The following is a 22,777-nucleotide window of genomic DNA, read 5'->3' on the forward strand; positions in this document are numbered from 1 at the left end:
CATTGCTCTTGGATGGGCGGTAGCTTATCTAAATACCTTTGGGCAATCAAATGTGATAAAAGTAAAAAAAAAAAAAAAATCATTGGAGCAGCTTGCTTGATACAGACACCGACAACACAAAGACACTCTTACAGTTATGGGGGCAATTTTCAAAATGGCCAGTGGCCCACAGCCGGCGTGAACTTTTTACCTGTGGGTTCTGCACAGATTCTCAAACCCAAAGCATTTGCATCACTTTCAAGCTGGCTGAGGGCACAAAGCATCTGCTTTTTCTGTGGGTAGATTATTGCTGGGAACGTACACACAAATAATTGAAGAAAGGCATCCACACGAGTCTTTTTCCTCCCTCGAATTTCTGTGGCACAGTGGTTTTGAAAATAAGATGCGACTATTTTAAGGCAACACAGACAGGTACATCTTGTTTTCAAAACCACTGTGCCACAGAAATTCTTTGGAAAATGTGACCCACTGAGGACACAAAATTGGCAACTTACCATGCAGCGAGGACTGCAAATCATTCATATTTTGGTCTAAAAGCTCTGAAGGAAGGAAGCCTGATGAAGACGGGGTATCCTGGTCTCCAGCTACAGCACTCATGGCATAGTCCTGAAGTGGCTCAGCTCCGAAGACCGCAGTCCATTCTTTGCTGAAGTCTCCTTCATCCAATGAGGATGCATTAAGAATGTCATTCAGCAACATTGTCTCATCTTTACCGCAACTATCGGCATCTAGTGGGTCTGTAAGCAGGTCCTTTGGAGCTAATTAAAAATGGTACATGGAACAGATTATTACAGAGCTGCACAAAAACGTGAGTAAACATAGCCAGAACAATAGTATAAAAAATAATCTTCATTAGACTGTTAAAACTACCTCATTTCTCCTGGATCTTTAAGTATCTCAAAAGTACAATCTCCAAAGCTTCTGTATATTGTACCACCCCCCCCCCCCCCTCTTTCTCTGGACATGTGCCTGCAATTCTTATTGCAGGCTTAAGATTAGAGATACATACATCTGCTGAGGACCCGCTACGGCTTAGATCTAATTTGTTGAATTACATCTGGCTCACAGATGTGGCCTCCATGTCAGAGGGTAGGAGGTGAGGGTCACAAGTCACTATATAAAGTGAGATTAATAGTGCACCCCCACAAGTGACTAGAGCACAGTAGCTCGCATTTTTTCACACATTGAAAGACAAAACTAGTAAGTGACCTAGAAAAGCAAGCATGCTAAACATCCTTTAGCAATATGAGCAGGAAGGGTTGGGTTTCACTGCAACAGGAGCAGATTTATTGTTGTAAGATGGGGTAGTCAACACTAACCGTTTTTTTCAGCAGCCAGCCAAGAAATGAGGAGAAATTTGGTGAGCATTACTGGCAGTTCACAAAGCTGGCTCAAATATGAAAATCTTAATGAAAACGCCTTTGGATGTTTTATTCCCAAATCAGGTCATAGGAAACGGGATACAGTCTCAGCTGCTTTGGTCAGAGCTGGTAAGGGCTGGGATGATCTGAAAGAACTTAACACCCACCTCATTCCTCATCTCCAGCTGAGATGAGTTTCAGATGTATTGCTCTGCCCGTCTGTATAGAATATTATTTCACAACATTTACTCTACACTAGAGCTCAGATTACTTAATCCACTGGTTATTTGCTCTCAATTCGATAAGGTCCATATTCAGTTGCTGGCCAGATTACAACGTTGGCCTGCTAACTTCGCCCGGATATTCAGCGATGCTGCTGACTTTCCATGGCTATTTCAAAGTTAGCTGGATAAGATTATCTGGCTAACTTTAGGACTTACCCGCATATTGCTATTTATCCGGCTAACCAGCCAGATAGCTGATTGTGCCCTGATTTATCCGGCTAATTTTTTAGACAAAGTTTGCCAGCTAAGTGCTGGGTGGTGAATGCAGCTGGATATTGAAACAGTGCCATTTGTTTGGCTAAATCTGAACTCTAGTCAGACAAATGGCACCAAATATGGACCTCTACAAGTCTTTATTTTATTATCAAATAGAAGACGAAGAACAGAAGTTTTATACATTATGTCCTGGTAAGGGACTGTGTGAAAAAATTATGGTCCAGAAACCTCTCAGGAAGGGTCATTTTCAAAGCAGTTTCCGCAGGTAATACAGTACTTTACCGGTGGAAATGGCTTCCTGCAAGATTTCCCACTCAATTTGTATGTCCTGTATATGCAAAGTTAATCTGGATTAAACAGACGTTCCAGGGGATGGGACTGGGGAAGGGTTTGCACTTACATGCACACATATGTACATAAAGTTTCAAGAATAATTTCTGTGTACAAATTTGCAGGAATAATAGTTTTGGTCGGGTAATTTTCACGTAAATTCACTTTGAACACTGGTGTAATTTATGCACATATTTACACACTCCAATGTTATTTGTTACAAAATTATCCAGACATATATGTGAATTAGCTATAAAAAGAGGTCTGCAAATTTTTGGTGGTCAGTGGACAAAATCCAAGTCTGAATATTCTCCCTCACTTCCCAAATATATTTTGACCAGGCAGCTTGCTACCCACAGAAAATTTACCTGGGTAAAAAGAAGTGGATCTGGAGGCATTCCCAGGGTGTGGTTTCACTCAGCACTGCTGGCCAGGTAAGTGTGATTCAACCAATACCTGTCCTAAATGTATCCAGGAGTATTCAGTGGAATACTTATCCAGATAGGTTCCACTGAATATTCAACTAAATTATAATTAGCACTGTTTATTTAACCTACATTAGGCACTGTATCTTTACTTATGCCTACATTAGGCAATGTATCTTGTACTGGTTACCCCCATATATACCTATCCAAGTTATATCTACCTGTTCATTGTAAGACATTTACTTGTAAATGTGATTGTTCTGTTATAATGTAAACCGAGTTGATCAATAATTCTGTTATTGGAAAGTCGGTATATAAAAATGCTAAATAAATAAAATAAATAAATGTGCCCAGGTAACCATACCCAGATAACTAGCTTACTCAATACCGATCTCATGTTAGATATTTTCGCAACTTAGATAAGGGACAATTATGTGACAAAATGCTTCTAAAGTAGATGTACTGAAGAAAATAGTCAATAAACCATTTAACTGCCAAAGCAGTCAGTGAACAGACCAACCCCCTTTCAGAACTCAGTTCTGAATTAAGTTTATAGGCCTTTTCAGCCAGAGTGCAGTGAATCAATTAATAGTTAGTAGCTGTCAAAGTATTCAGAGCAGTTTCTTCTCTTCACACTGAGTTTATTGGGCACTTGTGATTCATGGGTAGGGGAACGCTTTTGCAGCATAATTTGGATTAAAATTGGGAGATGGGGAACAGTACTTCAAAATTCTCTTGGGTGAACTCAGGGATCAATCCTGGGACCAGTTCTTTTCAACATTTTTATGAGCAACATAACAAGATTGTCAGAAAAGGTTTGTCTTTATGCTGATACTGAAATCTGCAATAGGGTTGACAGCCAGGAAAATGTGGAAAAGTTGAGGAGAGATCTAGTGAAGCTCAAAGAATGGTGTAGAGACTGCCAGCTACAATGTAATGCTGAAAAATGTAGAGCAATGCATTTAGGATGCAAAAACCCAAAAGAAAGGTACAGTGTTGGAAGTGAAATTCTTCTGAGCACAAAGGAAGAGCGGAATCTAGGGGTAATTGTATCTGATGATCTAAAATTGGCCAAACAGGTGGATAAAGCAACGACAAAAGCCAGAAAGATGCTTGATTGCATAGAGAGAGGAATGGTCAGCAGAAAAAGGGTCATATTGCCCCTGTTTAAGTCCCTGGTGAGACCTCACTTGGAATACTGTGTACAATTCTGGGGACCGTACCTTCAAAAGGATATAAACCAGTTGGTGTCAGTCCAGAGGGTGGCTATTAAAATGGTCTGTGGTTTTCATTCTAAAGCATATGAGGATAGCCTTAAAGATCTAAACATGTTTACCCTAGAGGAAAGGCAAGATAAGAGGAAATATGATAAGAGAGATTCAAATATCTCAAAGGTTTCCATGCACAGGACATGAGCCTCTTTCAACGGAAAGGAGGTTCTAGAATGAGGGGGTAATGGGATGAAGGTGAAAGGGGGTAAACTCATATGTTAATTGTAGGAAATATTTCTTTACACAGAGGGTCGTGGATACAGGGAACGGCCTCCAAGTGGAGGTGGTGGAGACAAAAATGGTTATCAAAGATTGGGATAAAAACAGGTGATCTCTGAGGGTGTGATGGGAATTGTAAGGCTAGATAACTTGGATAGATGAGCCATATGGACTTTTTCTGCTATCATTTTTCTATAAGTGGAGAAAAAGAGGAGACTCATGGCCCATGCTATTATTTTTAAATTCTTTTGGGGGGCAGGGGGGGCCAATCCATTCACACTATTTTTTAAAATTCTCTTGAGGATCAGGATCAGCCATTTCAGTCACTAGTGACTTTTTTTTTTTTTTGCAATATTCAGTATGAGAGTAATTTTAGATAAATACATTCAGGAGAACATTTATCAGGCTAACTTTTACTGAATATTTGGCCAAAGGCACTGTCCTGACACGCATCATTGTCCAAACAATAATGAGCCGCAAACGTATGAAGATAACTCCAGGTTGCGGCCTGGCAAATTTCAACGATGGGGACTGCACATAAATGAGCCACTGATATAGCCATAGCCCGCATAGAGTAGGCTTTAACTCTGCTGGTTAGTGGAAGGCCTGCCTGCGCATAGCAGAAGGCAATGCAATCTCCTAGTCTGTTGGAATCAATGGTCACAAAGAGCTGGGTGGACGGTCTGAGGCCGGCAGTGCAATCTAGATAGAAGCCAAGGCCCTTTTACAGTCCATGGTATGAAGAGCTCGTTCCCACAAGTGGGAATGAGGCCTCTGAAAGAAGATGGGTAAAACGATGGACTGATTGATATGAAAATCAGTTACAACCTTGGGCAGAAACTTTGGATGCATACGCAAGATCGTGGAAGAACTTTGTGTATGGTGGGTATGTAACCAGAGCCTGAAGCTCACTGACCCTACGAGCCGAAGTAATCGCCACCAGGAATATGACTTTCCAGGTGAGGAACGTCAGGTCACAGGACTGCAGCAGCTCAAATGTTTGCATGAGCCGTGCCAGGACACTGAGGTCCCAGGATGCAACCTGAGGCCAAAGAGGGGGCTTCAGCTGGAGTAGGCCCTGCAGGAAACTGCCTACTAGAGGCTGTACCGAAACAGGTATGCCAGCAACACCCCGATAGTACACGCTGACAGCGCTAAGGTGAACCATGACTGAGTGGTTTGAAGCCCAGACTTGAAGTGATGTCACAGGTAGTCCAACAGCCAGGGAAGGGGACATGAGAAAGGATCTAAATCATCATGTCCTGCGCACCAGATGGAAAAGCTTTTCTACTTCAAGCTGTAGGAGTTCCTGGTGGAAGACACCACCAGAACTTGGGAGACAGTCCGAGCGCGCCAAGGGCCGGAGGCCTACGCACTCAACATCCAGGCCATCAGGGCCAATGCCTGGAGGTTCAGGTGGCGCAGAGCGCCCTGATTCTGCAAGATGAGATCAGGCGCCGTCCCCAGCCAGATGGGTTCCCGCACCAACAGTCCTGCAGAAGCGGGAACTAGACCTGTCTGGGCCAAGAGGGCGCCACGAGTATCATGGTCCCCCTGTCCTGCTGAAGCTTCAGCAGTGTTCCTCAAGAGGAGCAGTAGAGGGGAGGGGGGGTTACATGTACAGCAGGCCTCTCCCCAAGTGGATGGAGAAGGCATCGCAGGCCGGATGTCCGCCTCCCCCGATACCAGGGAGCAGAACCTGCTCACCTTGTGGTTGTGTGGGGAGATGAAGAGATCCACCCCGGTGTACCCCATTGGCGAAATAGCTCAGCCGCTATCTCCAGGTTGAAGGACCACTTATGTGGCTGGAAGGAGCAGCTTAAGTGGTCCTCCAGCACATTGAGAGGGCCCGGCAGATATGTCACTCGCAGCGACATCTCCTGTGAAAGGGCCCAGGTCCACACTTGCACTGCCTCTTGGCAGAGGAGGAACGAACCCGTGCCACCCTGCTTGTCGATATACCACATCAATACCTGGTTGTCCATCCGGATCAGGACTATCTAGTGCCACAACCGGTCTTGGAATGCCCACAAGGCGTAAGGATTGCCCGAAGCTCCAGGAAGTTTATTTGACAGCGGGCTTCGCAGGCAGTCCAGAGATCCTGCATGTGGATATCGTCCACATAGGCTCCCCAGCCCTGAGGAGAGGCATCGGTGGTGAGGATCACCTGTGGCGGAACTGTCTGGAAGAGGAGTCCCTTCTCAAAGTTGGAGTGGTCTTCCCACTAGGACAGACACTCTCAGAGTGACCTAGCAGGTGGATCAGGAGGCGGGCAGACACCAGCCGGCTGTTGCAAAAAGAGATGGCAAGCAAGATGAGGGCAAGAGCTCCATCCCTAAGCAAGAATGCACTCTCCTGCACCGTGTCCAGCCTGGCCCCTATAAAGTCCAGCTAAGGAGATGGGCAGAGATGAGGGGGTAGCTGATAACGAACTCCAAAGTTTGTAGCGCCTGCACTGTCAGGGCTAGAGCTCTCAGGGCCCCCGCCCGGGAGTCGCTCTTGATCAACCAGTTGTCAAGGGATGGGAAGACGTATACCATTCGATGCCTGAGATAGACTGCCACCACTGCCAGGCATTTGGTGAAAACGCGGGGGGCGGAAGTCAACCCGAAGGGCAGCGCTCTGTATTGGTAATGAGACATCCCCACCACAAAGCGGAGGTACTTCCTGTGGCTGGGGAAAATGGCTATGTGAGTGTATGCCTCCTTGAGATTGAGGAAGCAAAGCCAGTCTCTTCTTCTGAGGAGGGGAATCAGTGTGCCCAGAGACACCATCTTGAGCTTTTCTCTTGCAAGAAACTTGTTCAATGCCCTGATCTCGAGGAAGGGTGGCGCAAGCCACCCTTCCTTTTAGGAATGAGGAAATACCTCGAATAGAACCCTCGGCCCTGCTGGGAGCAAGGGACCGGCTCTACCACGCCCTACTGTTAGAAGGGCGGCAAGCTCTGTTTGAAGTATGACCTGGTAGGTGGACGAACCCCACGATGGCCATGGGGGAGAGGTCCCTGGAAGCCAGCTAAAATTGAGATGGTACCCCTGACCGATGATAGAAAGGACCCATCGGTCCAAAGTGATCTCTTCATAGAGATGGGCGAAGCCGAGGAGCCTGCCACCTACTGAGGTATCCAGCATCAGGGGAATGATCAACTGGCTTCCGCTCCCTCACCGCCAGTCAAATGCCCGTAGCCGGAGCTTGTTGGGGTGCCGGCTGGGGTCTAGGTGCTCACTGCTGGCGAGGAAGGCCTCTGGAGCCAGTGCGTGGCGTACGTGCCCAGGAGGCTGGAGGATAATATTTCCTCTGCCTGTAAAAGGGTTTCTGGGATCCCAGCCTGGAGGATTTCCTGGTTGAGGATGGGCCTTCGGAGGTGCTAGCAGACAGCTGTTGAAGGATGTCATGATGACCCTTCAGTTGTGTTACCGCATACCAGACTTTATCCCCAAAGAGGTTTTCACCTGTGCAGGGGAGGTCAACAAGCCTTTCCTGGACCTCCAGATGGAGGTCCGAGGCTCTGAGCCACGCCATCCCTCTAGGCGCCGATGCCTACCCGGCCACGTGGGCCGCTGTCTCGAAGACATCATAGGTGGACCACAACTCATGCTTGCCAGCTTCCAGACCCAGTAGAACAATGACCGAAAGTGCCTCCTGTTGCTGTTGAGGCAGGCCCTCTGCAAAGTCCTGGACTCGTTTCCAGAGGTTACGGTTATACTGAGTCATGTAGAGCTGATACGCAGCAATGAGGGCCACCAGCATAATGCCTTGAAGACCTTCCTGCCCAAAACATCACGTTCCCTATGCTCTCGCCCGAGAGGGGCAGAGGCATGGCTGCAGGAGCACCGGGTCTTCTTCAGGGCGGATTCCACAACCACCGACTGGTAGGGCAGATGCCGCTTCTCGAACCCCATGGCCTGCTGCACCAAATAGGTGGCATCAGCCTTTCTGTTGATGGGTGCTCCCATAAATGGAGGAGGAGGTCTTTGAAGATGTCGTGGATGGGAACCGCCATGATCTCCTTCAGAACATTGACAAACTGGAGTACTTCCAGCATTTTGTGTCGCGCATCCTCCTCCATGAGCAATTGAAAGGGGATGGCTTCAGCCATGGCTCTCATAAACCCTGCAAAGGACAGATCCTTGGGGGCGACCGGCACTGTTCTTCAGCAGGGAGGGCTCTGAGAGGGGGTCGTCCGAATACTCAGAAGACGACTCCATAGAATCATGTCCCCAAGGGTCATAAAGCCCTTCCTCCTCACTAGGGCCAACGTGGTGAAGACAAGGCCCATGAGGGTTATCAGTTCTAGGCTACAATGGTCTTGATGGCCTCAAAGGTAGCGTGGGAATCAACTGTTCCCCTGGTATCGAGGGGACCGGATGCAGAAGACCGAACGGGCCCAGCAGGGGTTCGGGGAAACCGTGGTCTCTGAACCACAGCATCACCCTTCTCTTCCTCCTTGGAGGACCTGAGGATCGGGATCGCTCCAGTGGAGGGCATCGGTGGCCGTTGAGAATCTGAAGCGCCTTGAGCACCACAGACTGCACTCTGTAGTCCAACTCCTCCTGAAAGTCCGGTGTGGCCAGGACTGAGGGAAGGGGGACGAGGTGTCACCAGCTCTTCCTCGGGTCCCCGAGGAGGCATAGTGCCAATTTATATTTTCAATTGGTCATTTGGAGTGAATGACATCAGTTTTGCCACCATATTTTAAACAAATATGACCACCAACTTGAACCTCTAATAGTACAGAACTCCAAAGTTATTTAACATAGTGGCAAGAAACGGACAGTAGGCAGCTTTATTCTCAATGTCTTATCATATAGAATTACTGGAATTATAGTAAAATGATAGCAGTATATCCTACCCTAATATGACACAGAAAGCTGTAATGGGGTAATTTTGTAACAGCCCGCAGAAGAAAGTTTGGAAATATGCATGTAAGTTACAATGATTTTTAAAGCAAAATTATATGTTCACTTCGATAATTAACCACCAAAACTGCACACAATTACATCTGCTATTTTGTGTACAGGAAATTTTGCATGCAAGTCCAAATCCCTCCCCAACTCCACTCCAGAGAACAAGCCTGCTCAGTTTGGGTAAACTTGCACACATACAGGGCACATATACTTAAGTTTACACGCATGTCGGCCACGCAATTTCACAACTAGCCATTTCTGTGCATAAAGCACAGTTTTACTGGCAGGAATGCCATTGAAAATTATCATTAATACATCCGTACTGCATCTACCAGTGACATGCTCACCACTGTATTAATTTAACATCCTTTTATATACATCAACCTTTTGTTTTGTGTTCATGAAAATAACTTTGGAAGCTACCCAGACAAATCTTTGCTTCCACCTCCACTCCCACCACTCTCCATTTAAATTTTGTCTGGATAAATCATTATCCACTTAAAGAGCAGTGGCGATGGGGGTGTGGCGTAGCTTTAGCGAGATAGCACAGATATACAAAAGCAAGTTTGCTTACCGTAAACGGTGTTTTCCGTGAATAGCAGGGTGAATTAGCCATGTACTCTAAACAGATCCACCTTAGCATGGCTAATCCACCCCTGCTTATCTGCGTAAAACACTATCTGGATAAAGTTATCTGACTAAGGCCTGGATTTTCTAACATCGCGCAGCTCTCTGAATTCGGTGGTAACGGGGGGCAGGGCAAATGGGGGGGGGGGGCGCGCGGGCCTGCGAAAGCCGGCAGTGATCGCACCGCCGCAGTGTAATCGCTGCCGGCTTTCGCACCCAATAGCGCCATCGTGAAAGGTGGTGCTATTGGGCACACTACTGGCAGCGATAAGGGGTCTTACCTTATCGCCGCCAGCGAAGTTTCTGCAGCGTCCGCCCCAACGACTCCTCTTCCAGTGCCGACACCGCCCCGATCTAGCTATCGCATGTGAAAAGTCCCTTTTTGCGTGCGATAGGGTTAGAAAATAACCCCCTATGCCAAGTATTGCTGGAGGGCTGTCTTAGTTATCCACATAATTGAGCAGAACATGTAACTGGGTATGCGCCACTGAATATCCAAGTAAAGGTTGCCTAGATAACTTTTTGCTCCCCAGCTTACTAAATATGGAGCTCAATTTGAATACATCACAAAATGGGATTTTTACATAAACTGGTTTATCATTTTGTGATTACTCTAATAATGCAAAACACTGTTCATCATTCACTATTTTCTATTTATTTTCCATGGGGACTGCTGCACTGGTCTCCACCTTCACACTTGCAAAGCCTGAAAGAATGAATAGCCAATTTCAGCAAGGACAGTCTCTCAAACGCTTTGCACATGTACATGGTGATGGAAAATCATCTGGAATACTTTGTATAACCTACCCTGAAGCCAAAAGGTTTTGTTTTGTTTAACCAATTTCTATTCTGCCGATCTGAAAACGTGGTACCCATAATTTAACAGATCAAGTGCAGACACATTGTTTGGTATATTGTAAGTAAGATTGTAATATTAAAGAAAAACTCTTTTTAATGCATACTCACTGAATTTGATGCAAAATTTCTAAAGTTTAAATTTTTAACATGGCAATATTAGTATACTCTAAGAGCATTGCAGGAAGTGACTGTCTCATTAATACCAACTGTAGCAAATACCTCTGCATCTATCAACATGTTGGAAGTTAATTCCTACTTTGTAAAATGAGATGCTCGTTTCCTAGCAGCAGGGGATGCACGTTGCATAGCTGAAGGTTTTGTCCCAGTTTTACTTGTTGCATCACATCCTGTAATAACGTGTATATGGCTGAAAGATTTTCAACAATGCTAACTTTTAAAACTTTCACAAGAGCAAGTACGGGAACAAATCGCCATGACCAACCACTACCACATATCAACCACAGCTCCTTAAAACGTTTTGTTTGTAGACGGTTCTTGAAAAAACCATAACTCGAGGCAGGTGGCACCTTATGGACTAACCAATTTGTTAAGGGTCCCCAAACCTGTCCTGGAGGGCCACCAGCCAGTCGGGTTTTTTGGGATATCCACAATGAATATGCATGAGAGAAAATTTGCATGTTGTGGAGGCAGTGCATGCAAATTTTTGCTATCCCTGGGAGTTACTCACTCCCAGGGATAGCAATAACTTTCTTTCATCTAACTGGCTTATAAGGAGTTATGGACTTTTCCTCCAGGAACTTGTCCAAACCCCATGAAGCTAGCTGCCTAGATCATGTCCTCTGGCAATAGATTCTGCAGCTGGATAATGCGCTGAGTGTAAAAGTACTGTCTATGATCTGGTTTGAATCTGCTGGTTGTTAATTTCATGGAACGTCCCCTTGCTTTAGTGTTATATAAAAGGGTAAATAACTGTCCTTTATTTATCTGTTCCATCCCACTCGTGATTTTATAAACTTCTATCATATCTCCTCTCAGCCGTCTTTTTTCCAAGCTTAAGAGCCCTAGCCTGAGAGGCACCTGCTACTGTTATTACTACAACTTAACACTTCTATAGTGCTATTTGACATACGTAGTCCTGTACAAAAAACACGAGACAGTCCCTGTTCATTAGAGCTTACAATTTAATCAAGACCAACATACGGGGCTAAAAAGACTTTTGGAATTTCATTTATTAAGACAATGGTTAAAAAATTAAATGAGGCTGTAAGTAAGACACCAATATTAGAATATTAGAATTAGGGATTCGGATTGGTGTAAGACACCAATCCGAATCCCTAATTCTCCTTAAGCAACGCTGATTACCTAACAAGGTAACCAATAACTTTGCCATGTTGGCAGGCTTCTTTATTCTCTGTTAACCACTATCACCGCTTCACTATTCCAAGTTATATCTCATCCCTGTTTTATTGTAACTGCTATGTTTTTCTTTTTTGCACCTGTTAATGTTGTTATTATTCTCTGTTGTCACACCCTGTTAATTGTAAACCGGCATGATGCGATCCCCTTCGCGAATGCCGGTATAGAAAAAACTCAAATAAATAAAAATAAGTGAAATAATCAGGGGTTAAGATCTAAAAGCAGCCTCAGAAAGGTAGGTTTTTAGGCTGGATTTTAAAAAGGCAAGAGAGGGAACATGCCGCACTAGCTCAGGAAGTCTATTCCACGCATATGGTGCAGTCAGGTGGAAAGCATGGAGTCGGAAATTGGCAGTAGAGAAGGGCATAGACAGGAGTGACTTGCTGATGAAGAGAGTGCACGAGAAGGGATGTAGAGAGATAAGAGAAGAGAGGTAGTGAGGAGCTGCAGAGTGAAGACTCTTGTAGGGGAGTATGAGAAGCTTGAATTGTTTATGGAAACAGATAAGGAGCCAATGGAGTGACTTGAGAAGAGGGGGTTATAGGAGTTTAGCGACTTTGGCAAAAGATAAGTTGCTTAGCTGAATTTTGGATAGATTGTAGTGGAGAGAGAGCTGGCTCAAAGGGAGACCTGTGAGGAGCAGGTTGCATCCCCTTTAACATTTTTTTATGCCCTCCTCTGCACCTTTTTCTAGTTGCACTATGTGTTTCTTGTGGTGGGACCATCAGACCAGCACACAGAGCTCAAGGTAGTCATACTATGGCTCGATACAGAGGCAATACATTTTCTGTTTTATTCTGTTTCTTTTCGGATCATTCCTAACATTCTATTTTCTTTTTTGACTGCCACCACACACTGAGCAGAGGATTTCAACGTATTGCCCATAAGGACTCCAAGCTCCTTTTCCTGGCTAGTGATTCTCAATACAGAACCCAGCATCGTGTACCTGTAGATGGGATTATTTCTCCCTATGTGCATCACTTTGCACTTTTCACATTAAATTTCAACTGCCATTCACCTGCCCAGTCTCCTAGGCTCACAAGGACCTTCTGCAGTTGTATTTAGCTATCCACTGCTGTTTTAACAACTTTGAATAATTTTTTATCATCTGCAAATCTGATCACCGCACTTATCCTTCCCTTTTCCAGATCTATTATGAATATGTTAGACATCACAGGTCCCAGTACTGACCCCAGTCAGCTGCAATTGACTGATGCAATGTAGCTCAGATTTAATCCAAACGGATTTGATTTTTGTAGTTCCTTCTTTCTCCTTTTTCTTCCAGCTCAGTCAGAACCAGTGCTGGGTTTCTGGTGCCATACATAAGCCTTCATTTACAACTTCTCAAGATTTTTCTATTATTTTAAAAGACCTTCCCACTGCTCCTAGTCTGGCCATTTCAGCAGCGGTCCTGATGCCAGAAACCACGGGCTCTAAATCTGAGCACCAGGTGTCGCCCTTAATGCTGACCATGACTCTCCCTCCCCTCCTCCCCTGATGCGTGAATGCTGCCTCTGAAGCATCTTCAGTTGACTTGGGGTACAGAAAGCCTGTCAAATCGGTGACCCTCCAACATGACAGTGCCAATTTGATTCAATTTACTTTATTAAAATCTGAGCCAATTCAAATGCAGCTAATATCTCCATTTTTTTTTATCTAGTTTATTAAACTGAGATGAAATAAGTGGACATTCAATGTCTAAATGCTATGATAATGCTGTCAAAGATGGTAGGTTGGGTGGAAGAGCACTTTGTTTAATGAAAGGTCTCTTTGCCCTATCTGGTTAGGCGGGCTAATCTGGGTCTGCTCAACCCAAACTAGTTCAAATCCAAGAAAGCATGCATTAAAATGTAAGACAGTTTTGTTTAAAGATGAACAAAGGTGAGCTGGGTAAACTCAAGTCAATCATAAAAATTCAGCTCAATTTAGATTTTAATCTAATTTAGATTACAGCAGACTTGAAAATCCAGACAAAACCAAGAAGTGATGAACATATCTAAGACTAAACCTAAATGATATCACAGAAAATAAATATTAGTAGAGATTGGGATGAATAAAAATAAAACGTGTCTCTAAGACATTTAGAAAAAAAGTTGAAAATGATGGCTCCATTCCTACCATCATATACTAATATCCAAACAATCTTTAGCAGGGAAATTTGAGAAATTTTATATAATCACCAATTAGAAGCAATGCTGTCTTTTCTACAAGTGCTTGAATGACTACCAACCTGGAGCTTTTATTTTATCTGCAGCTTCCCCACTCGCCAATGCCAAGGCATTTGCCTGAAATGGTTGGACTGGTGTGATACAGGGTTGAAATGGTAAATAATCTGATCTTGTATCTGCTGAAATTGATTGCATCATTTAGTATTAAAAAATAAAACATCTACGAACTTTATAGCTTTTCTATCACGATATCATTCTAATGTCTTCTAACATCAATAATAATGAGAAAACAATGGAGACTTAGCAAGTTGTAACATAAGGGTTATTACGTGATGGATGATGCAAAGGCACCTTCTTTAGACATAAGAAAATCATGGAAATGATTTTACTGTATTTTCCTTAGCTAAGAAAGGAAGTAGGCCAATAGCTTTTCTCAAGATCTGTCTCCCATCTTCTGATCAAACTCATAACAATCATTGTGTCCTTCCTTCAATGTTTTGTTTTCCTTTTGTTTCCTTCCCATCTCTACCACTCCCCCCCAATCCTCTCCCCATGTATACTAAGGTACTCTGCTCACTGGTAATGAGGTCTAGATATGGGCCCAAACTGGTCCCAGGTAGTAAAGAAAGAGTATGATGACAAATCTTTAGGGTTTTACAGGAGATTCCGAGAACTCTATTACTTGTACGAAGCAATGTAATTGCAGATTGTTTGAAGTTTCATTCTTAGATGCCAATGTACTAACCCGTGGAAGTTCCCACAGGTTATGGCCTTTTTGCATAAGTTTACTAGGGATGCAAATGAGCTTCATAGCAAATTTTCATGCACATTTTGTAATGGGAAAGCCAGCTTCCATTTATCTCTTTTGCAAAAATTGTCCTGCAAAGTATTTTGCACTGGCTGGTTTTCTACAAGTTAATAATTAATTAGCTGTTCGACATGATCTGGTATTGCAGCAGTTCATTAATTCTGAATGTAAATAAAATTTCACACGTATTTACTAGATGCGTGAAGCCCCATCTACAAATTTTTTCATGTTAGTACATCAACTTCTTAGTGTGTTATACCCAACAGAGGCAGGACAGTAGATCTGCCTTTGGAGAAGAGGAAAACTGTCAAGAAAGGACAACAAATAAAATTATAAATATATATAAAAGAATGGAAAAAGGTAGTGTAGAATTGCTTAGAGATATAAAACTGAGATTTATGAGAAATATAACAATAGTAATATAAGTTTTAGGAAATGCAGGTTACTATGCTGCTAACATTTTCCCCTTAAGCAATGTGATGCTTCCTCAATCATTTCATCCAGCTTACTAAGATTTGTTTACATTACCAAAATCATATCTGAAAGCAAAGAAAGTGATTACATGCTTTAAAGCAGAGTTGCTTACCTGTAACAAGTGTTCTCCAAGGATAGCAGGATATCAGTCTTCATAAATGAGTGACATCCAATGGAGCCTGGCCTGGAACTTATGTTAAAGTTTCTAGAACTGTGTGTTACACTGGGCAACACCAGCATGCCATTATGCCATGCGCCACACAGGGGTCCCTTTAGTCTTGTTCCTTAGCTACATAAGGAGAAGTCAACTCCAAGGGGAGGCAGGCAGGATTCATGAAGACTGATGTCCTACTGTCCTCAAAGAAAATTTGTTACAGATAAACAACCCTGCATTCTCTAAGGACAAGCAGGATGGTCGTCCTGACAAGGGGAGAATCCCTAGCTACACACTGCCCCAAATGGAAAAAAGGAGAAACAGTACCAACAGCATAACAATTATTTTTGTTTGCAATAGGTCTTTTTCTTTTCTACTTCCAATGAGGGACTGTTCATAGATTAAGTGTCTGTACCCCTGAAGCAGGAAAGGAGCCAAAATATGGCCATATTGGGTCTATAAACATTTTACAATGTTTGTCCTTTTGAATTTGTAATATAAATATATTTATGTACATAGTTACACTGTTGATTTTTGTGTGCCTTCTTTACAATTGATTTTTTGTTTGCTATTAATATTTTATTACTTTTATGAATTTATTTTATTTCATGTTCTTGTTTCTTATATATCCAATTTGAGTTTTTTTTGTTTGTTTTTTTTTTTTTACCAACTTGGTGAATTTTCCTCTTTTGTATATCCCACTCTCTCTTATTGTATCATCTTGCAAATCTCCTCCATAAGGTCTGATCTTAGGTGAGCCACAATTGCTGTCATGAATCAGACAGAGTGAGCCTTGATATGACCCTCCAGATTAAGGCCCGCCTGAACACAACAGAAGGAGGTGCAGTCTGCTAGCTATTTTACCACTGGACGCTGCAAAGATGAATCTCTGCTACAGAAGGAGATTGCAAAAGATGGATACTGACAAGTATCTTCCCAGCCAAGACCTGGTCTCTGCAGAGAAAGAATAAAACCAGATGAGAACTTTAACCAGCATATCAAGATCTGCTTGTTTGCCTGTTGACTATAAGCCACTGGGTAAATAAACCAAGGCAGAGAGGAGAAAAACAACTTCTCCCTAAAAGTAGAGATCAGAATCACCCAAGGAGAGTCCATGGGACAGGGCTAGGCCCCATCTAGGGACGAAGAAAGACTTTAAGGACTGACAAGATGTGGCAGGACTCCCCGAGAGCTTGGGTGGGGGGGGGGGGGGGGTGTTAAAGACCTGCAATGCGGAGAACTCACTCTCCACTCACTGCATGACCTTGCAAGAACCTTATGCATAATCATAGGCTGGCCAGTATAAGAATAGACAAAGAGGGAGAAAAAAAAAAGTCGATTATCCGAAGGAGCTGACAACCCGAAGGGGGAATAAGACACGAAGGATCCCTTGCAGTTCCCCTTGTGGAGGAAAGAAAAGGACTGGGTGTGGCCGAGAGACTGAAGAGAGAGGAAAGCCCTGCCTGGTATCAGATAGACAGTAAAGTGTTCGGGAAGCCCTCCCTTGGTACTAGAAACCCTGCCCCAAAGTCCGGGACAGTGCAGAGAAGAGATATGCCGCTTCAGCCATACAGTGCCCGAACCCAGGAAGCAAGCCTGTTGATCGAGACGATCTCCCGAGATCTGCCATTGACGGCTCTAGAGGTAAAAAGAGGGAATCTCATGAAGTTATTGGGAATAGTAAGTTAACTATCGGTCTTAATATATATTTTGCAAGCTAATGTTTCTGGAATGTTTAAAGCCACTAACGGTGCAGATTTTCCTTTAGCATTATCTGGTGCTCAGTAGCTAAGATGTTAGAGATATTTACTGTTTATCTTCTTCTAAATGCTAAGCCTTCAAAGTCTGACTAATACAAGTCTAATTCTCTGGATAAAATACCTTGTCATTCCTGAACGATTTGGATTGTATGTGGTATAAGAGCTAATAGGGAAGAACAGTCTGTAGAAATGCTGCCCCGAAGGTGTGGGGGAGGGGGACACGAAGGGCACACCAGCAGACAGGTTCGCAAACCCTTCGTTTTGTGAACATAGCCAAATGGTAAAGTCTCTTTAGCAATGGCAATTGAAACAAAAAAACTGGGTAGACTTTCTAAGGGTTTCAGTCCACCCCAGGAGGAAGGCCAAGGCTCTTTTGCAGTCCAAAATGTGCAGTGCTTGGTTCAGCTTGATGGGACATGAAGAGCCTGGGCAGAAATGCTGGAAGGACAATTAACTGGTTATGATGGAATTCTGATACCCCCTAAGACATGAACTTAGAAAGAGTGTGTGAAGCTACTCTACCATGATGAAACTTAGAATAAGTTGGATAAGGTACTAGAGTATGCAGCTGAATAGTCTGCCACCAAAAATACAACCTTCCAGGTCAGGTACCTCAGGTCATAGGAGTACAGTGTCTCAAAGGGAGCCTTCATCAGCCAATTGTCCAGACAGGGAAATGTATGCACACCCAGTCTGCATACGTGTGTCTCTACTACAGCAAGGCATTTGGTAAAGACACTTGGGGATGACATTAGGCCATAAGGTAGCATGAAATACTGAAGATGATGGTCCCTAAATACAAATCAGCTATTTCCTACCACTAGGAAATATCTGTGTCTGTAAGCATCCTTGAGATTGAGAGAGTATAGTCAGTCCCCTTTTGTAAAAAGGGATTAAGGTGCCAAGGGAAACCATCTTGAAGTTTTCTCTTTTCAGAAACGTGTTCAATGCCCTTAGGTGTAGGATGGGATGAAGTCTCCCTGTTTTCTTTGGAATCAAGAAGAGTTTGAAGTAGAATCCCTACCCTCTCTCTTCTGGTTCAATTGTGTTGGTTTCTAAGAGAGAAAAAAAAGCTACTTCTAAAGCAATTCTTGAAGTGGATTGTGTCTCCAGCTGTAGTCCAGAGTGTGATTTGGAGGAAGACCTAACCGATGTGCCTTTTTTTTATGATGCTGAGGACCCACATGTCTGAAATTTCACTGGGCCAACAGTTTTCATAAAACCTCAGGCAGCCTCCAACAGGAAGGTCCTTCAACACAAGTACAGAATGCAGGCCATGCTGCCTGCAATAGAATAAAAACCTATCCTGGATTTTGACTGAAGTGTCGGCTGTGGCTTGGGGGCTTCTGATGTCTTGAGTGGGCATGAGGGGGCCTATTATGTATGGGACCGAGGGGTAGGGGGATAACACCTCCTCAGCTGGAAGAAGCTTCTTCTTGGTCTCATATTCTGCTACCTCCTGACAGAGGAGGACAGGTATGGTGTAGTTACACAGTGCTCACAGATCTCTGCTCCCACTTCCTCAACCCTATCTCTAAAGAGATTCTCTCCAGTGAACAGCATGTCTCCAAATCTTTCTCAGGTCAGAGATCTGAGGCCTGCAGCCTGGTGAGTCTGAGGTAGAGACTCTTAATCCCGTCTTGAAAAGGTTAAATTGACCAGGTTTTCCACACGCCATTCCTTTATCCACCATTATAGAAACATAGAAATGACGGCAGAAGACGACCAAATGGCCCATCCAGTCTGCCCAGCAAGCTTCCCTAATTTTTTCTCTCATACTTATCTGTTTCTCTTAGCTCTTGGTTCTAATTCCCTTCCACCCCCGCCATTAATGTAGAGAGCGGTGATGGAGCTGCATCCAAGTGAAATATCTAGCTTGATTAGTTAGAGGTAGTAGGGGTAGTAACCGCCGCAATAAGCAAGCTACACCCATGCTTATTTGTTTTTACCCAGATTATGTTATACAGCCCTTATTGGTTGTTTATCTTCTCCCCTGCCGTTGAAGCAGGGAGCTATGCTGGATATGCGTGAGGTAACAGTTTTTTTCTTCTCCCCTGCCGTTGAAGCAGAGAGCTATGCTGGATATGCATCGAAAGTGAAGTATCAGGCACATTTGGTTTGGGGTAGTAACCGCCGTAACAAGCCAGCTACTCCCCGCTTTGTGAGTGTGAATCCTTTTTTCTTCTCCCCTGCCGTTGAAGTTATGCTGGATATGCGTGAAGTATCAGTTTTTCTTTTCCCCTGCCGTTGAAGCAGAGAGCTATGCTGGATATGCATCGAAAGTGAAGTATCAGGCACATTTGGTTTGGGGTAGTAACCGCCGTAACAAGCCAGCTACTCCCCGCTTTGTGAGTGTGAATCCTTTTTTCTTCTCCCCTGCCGTTGAAGTTATGCTGGATATGCGTGAAGTATCAGTTTTTCTTTTCCCCTGCCGTTGAAGCAGAGAGCTATGCTGGATATGCATCGAAAGTGAAGTATCAGGCACATTTGGTTTGGGGTAGTAACCGCCGTAACAAGCCAGCTACTCCCCGCTTTGTGAGTGTGAATCCTTTTTTCTTCTCCCCTGCCGTTGAAGTTATGCTGGATATGCGTGAAGTATCAGTTTTTTTTCTCCCCTGCCGTTTAAGCAGAGAGCTCTGCTGGATGTGTGAAGTAACAGTTTTTCTTCTCCCCTGCTGTTGAAGCAGAGAACTATGCTGGGTTGTTGCACTGCTGCTAGGTAAGCTACTCAACCATTTCCTGCATCTGCTTCACTATGTTACACATATACTGGCCCATGAATAGCTGGTAGGAAGCTATGTGGACATTAAGCATAGCTCCCTGAAATACTTTCTTCCCAAAAGCATCCAAGGTTCTGGAATCCTTCCCCGGGGGCACCAAGGAATGGGTCCTAGGTCTCTTGCCTCTGTTGCAGTAGCTGTCTCTTTTCGAATCTGGGAGCCTTTTTATTGAATGGAGCCACATGGGGGAGAGAGGTCTACCACATCCTCATCTGCACCTCCTGAAGGTTTCCATGAACGGGAACTGACACATACTCCCTAGCAGGCTCCTTAATTGGAGGATGTCCAGCATCTTATTCTAGGTCTCATCCTCCAACAAAAGAAAAGGAATTGTCTCCGCCATTCTCCTAATAAAATTAGTAAAGAAGAGGTTCTCTGGAGGTGACTTCATTCTCTCTGGTGAAGATGAGGGGTTGGAGGAGAGACCTGTTGATCCCTCTTCAGACATCATCAAATCTGTAGTCATACTCCAGGAGAACTCTGAATCAGTCCCCAACTGGTACAGAAGTGAAGACCCTCAGGATGCCTGTCTTGCAGACAAGACCTCAGAGGGAAGCATTTGTCTGTTGGGGCCTGGAACCTGAGGAGCTCCTGTACCTCAGGAAAGCTTCCTCCCCCCAGTGGGCTGCAAATCAGCACAGAGGCAGCTGCCATCAATGCTGATTCCTCTTCGGGAATTGGCATCAGCACTGGCATCGGTGCTGGGCTGCTGGAAGGACTCAAGCTGAAGTTAGATCTTGGTCTTTATCGTCCCAAAGCCCTCGATGCTGAGACTCTGCATCACTACTCCGCAGTGCCTTGTCCAAGGCCTGCTGTATTTTCTTTTCCGGTTCCTCCTCGAAGATAGCCGATGCCAACACCAACTGGGAGGCAGGAGAAATGGTCATGACTTCCTGGCAAACCAAAGTTGTGGCATGGTTCCTAGGACTGCTGTGAGCTCTCCTCTCCATCAGACCACTTCGAGGGATTCATGGCCACAGCCAGAAAGTCCCTGCTGCTGGCACCTTACACCTATAGAGAGCAATGCCAGTGCTTCTTCGCCTTTGCATGATACCCAGCATTGTTTCTCCTCAAACTGGAATCAAAGAGGTGGAACCCAATGTCTTTTTCAAACGGGAGGCAGGCAGGCAATGGCCTGGATCCCTGGTCCCTTTCAATAATTTGATATCAAGGGAGTACGATGCCCTCTCAATGTCGATGCATCACCAGCATCCAGTGTATTTACTGGGTCTATCAATATTGATGTCTCAGATGCCGATGGACCAAGCTGGCCCCTTTTCCCCCCCCCCCCATTCTAAAAATCCCCTTTCTCCTGAGACCACTCTCTTCAGGTGTTTAAACTATATTCCTATTTTACACATATCAGAGTGATGTCTGATAAGGATTTAATTCGATTCAAATTATTGCTAATTGTGGGAAGAACTTTCAAAACATTCAAGAACTGGTCTCAACAGGAAAGATATAGCATGAGAAAGGAGAATCTTAATCACTTAATTTTAATTGTCAATTAAATTACCTAAAAACACTGCTAACAGGGCTGATTTAGACCCCAGATATATACCATGCAAACAACTAGATGTAATAAGCTGCGGTAGACCTGCCATGGGTTTTTCTGCATGGTATTACGCGCATTTTCCCATGCTAATCTTCACTCAAGTACACCTGCAGCTATTCAAAAGACCATAAGTAAACAAAGGGTATCAAACTCCCCTATCAACCCTTGTGCGGACACTTTATTTAAAAATATCGCTGAAAGTTGCCCTGATCATTTATGTCAGATAATTAATCAATCACTAAAATCTGGGAAATTCCCAGACTTACTAAAACAAACTTCAGTATTGCTCATCTTAAAGAACAATACTTCTTCATTTATGGATTTTTCTAATCTGAGACCCATCGCTTCACTAACCTCTTTAGCAAAAACTCTGGAATCAATCGTCTTATTCCAACTAAAAGATTACCTAACTGAGTACGACATATTAAATCCAAACCAACACGGATTTAAAAAGGGGCACTCTACGGAGACCCTCCTTCTATCCTCTTGATACTTTTCTTAGAGATTTTGATTCTTACACTAAATACATTGTGATTTTTCTAGACATTTCAGTGGCGTTTGATACACTGTACCATAAAATTTTGGCATCTGTTTTGCAACACATAGGAATTCATTCTACAGTATTAAGTTGGTTCGAAAGTTTTCTTACCAATCGCTCCTGACAAATTAATATTGGTTCCTATTTCTCTCAATTCTACTCTCAGTCAACAGGTGTACCCCAAGGTTCTTCACTATCACCTATATTATTCAGCATCTATCTTTTACCGTTGTATCATATTCTATCTTCTTTAAATGTACAATACAAAATCTATGCAGATGACATTCAACTATTTGTCCCCTATAAATCATCATGGCCAGAGACTTTCTCTTTGATCCAATTATATATCAATACCATTGAACAATGGATGGCCCATAATCGTTTAAAACTGAACTAGAAAAAAACAGAAATTCTATTTCTCAGTTTTATAGCAAATTCTTGCAATGCTCCCCCTGCTAATATAACTCTGGGTAAAGATGTTATCCAAATTACTAAAACAGCACGAAATTTGGGAGTTTGGATTGACTCCAATTTATCACTATCTCAGTACATATCCAAAATAGTAAAAAATTCATTTTTTAAACTACATGTATTAAAACGACTACACCCTCTATTGTTTTTTCATGATTATAGATCAGTATTGCAAGCCTTGATTTTTTCAGGAA

The 22,777-nt window shown here is 43.7% G+C and overlaps 1 protein-coding gene across 5 annotated transcripts in view; it reads right to left on the bottom strand.

The window, feature by feature from the left end:
• Positions 1-22,777, bottom strand: part of ICA1 (islet cell autoantigen 1) — a 294,496-nt gene that overhangs the window by 46,169 nt on the left and 225,550 nt on the right. For 4 of the 5 annotated variants that reach the window (XM_029588952.1, XM_029588956.1, XM_029588954.1 and 1 more), the window contains exons 13-14: positions 14,106-14,222; positions 495-758 (exon numbers count right to left, since the gene is read on the bottom strand). In XM_029588952.1, the coding sequence (XP_029444812.1) occupies positions 495-758; positions 14,106-14,222 (381 nt within the window). The remainder of the gene's footprint in view (positions 1-494; positions 759-14,105; positions 14,223-22,777) is intronic. The other variant, XM_029588957.1, reaches the window with a different exon arrangement.

The sequence above is a fragment of the Rhinatrema bivittatum genome, chromosome 2 (genome assembly GCF_901001135.1).
Source record: "Rhinatrema bivittatum chromosome 2, aRhiBiv1.1, whole genome shotgun sequence".
NCBI lineage: Eukaryota > Metazoa > Chordata > Amphibia > Gymnophiona > Rhinatrematidae > Rhinatrema > Rhinatrema bivittatum.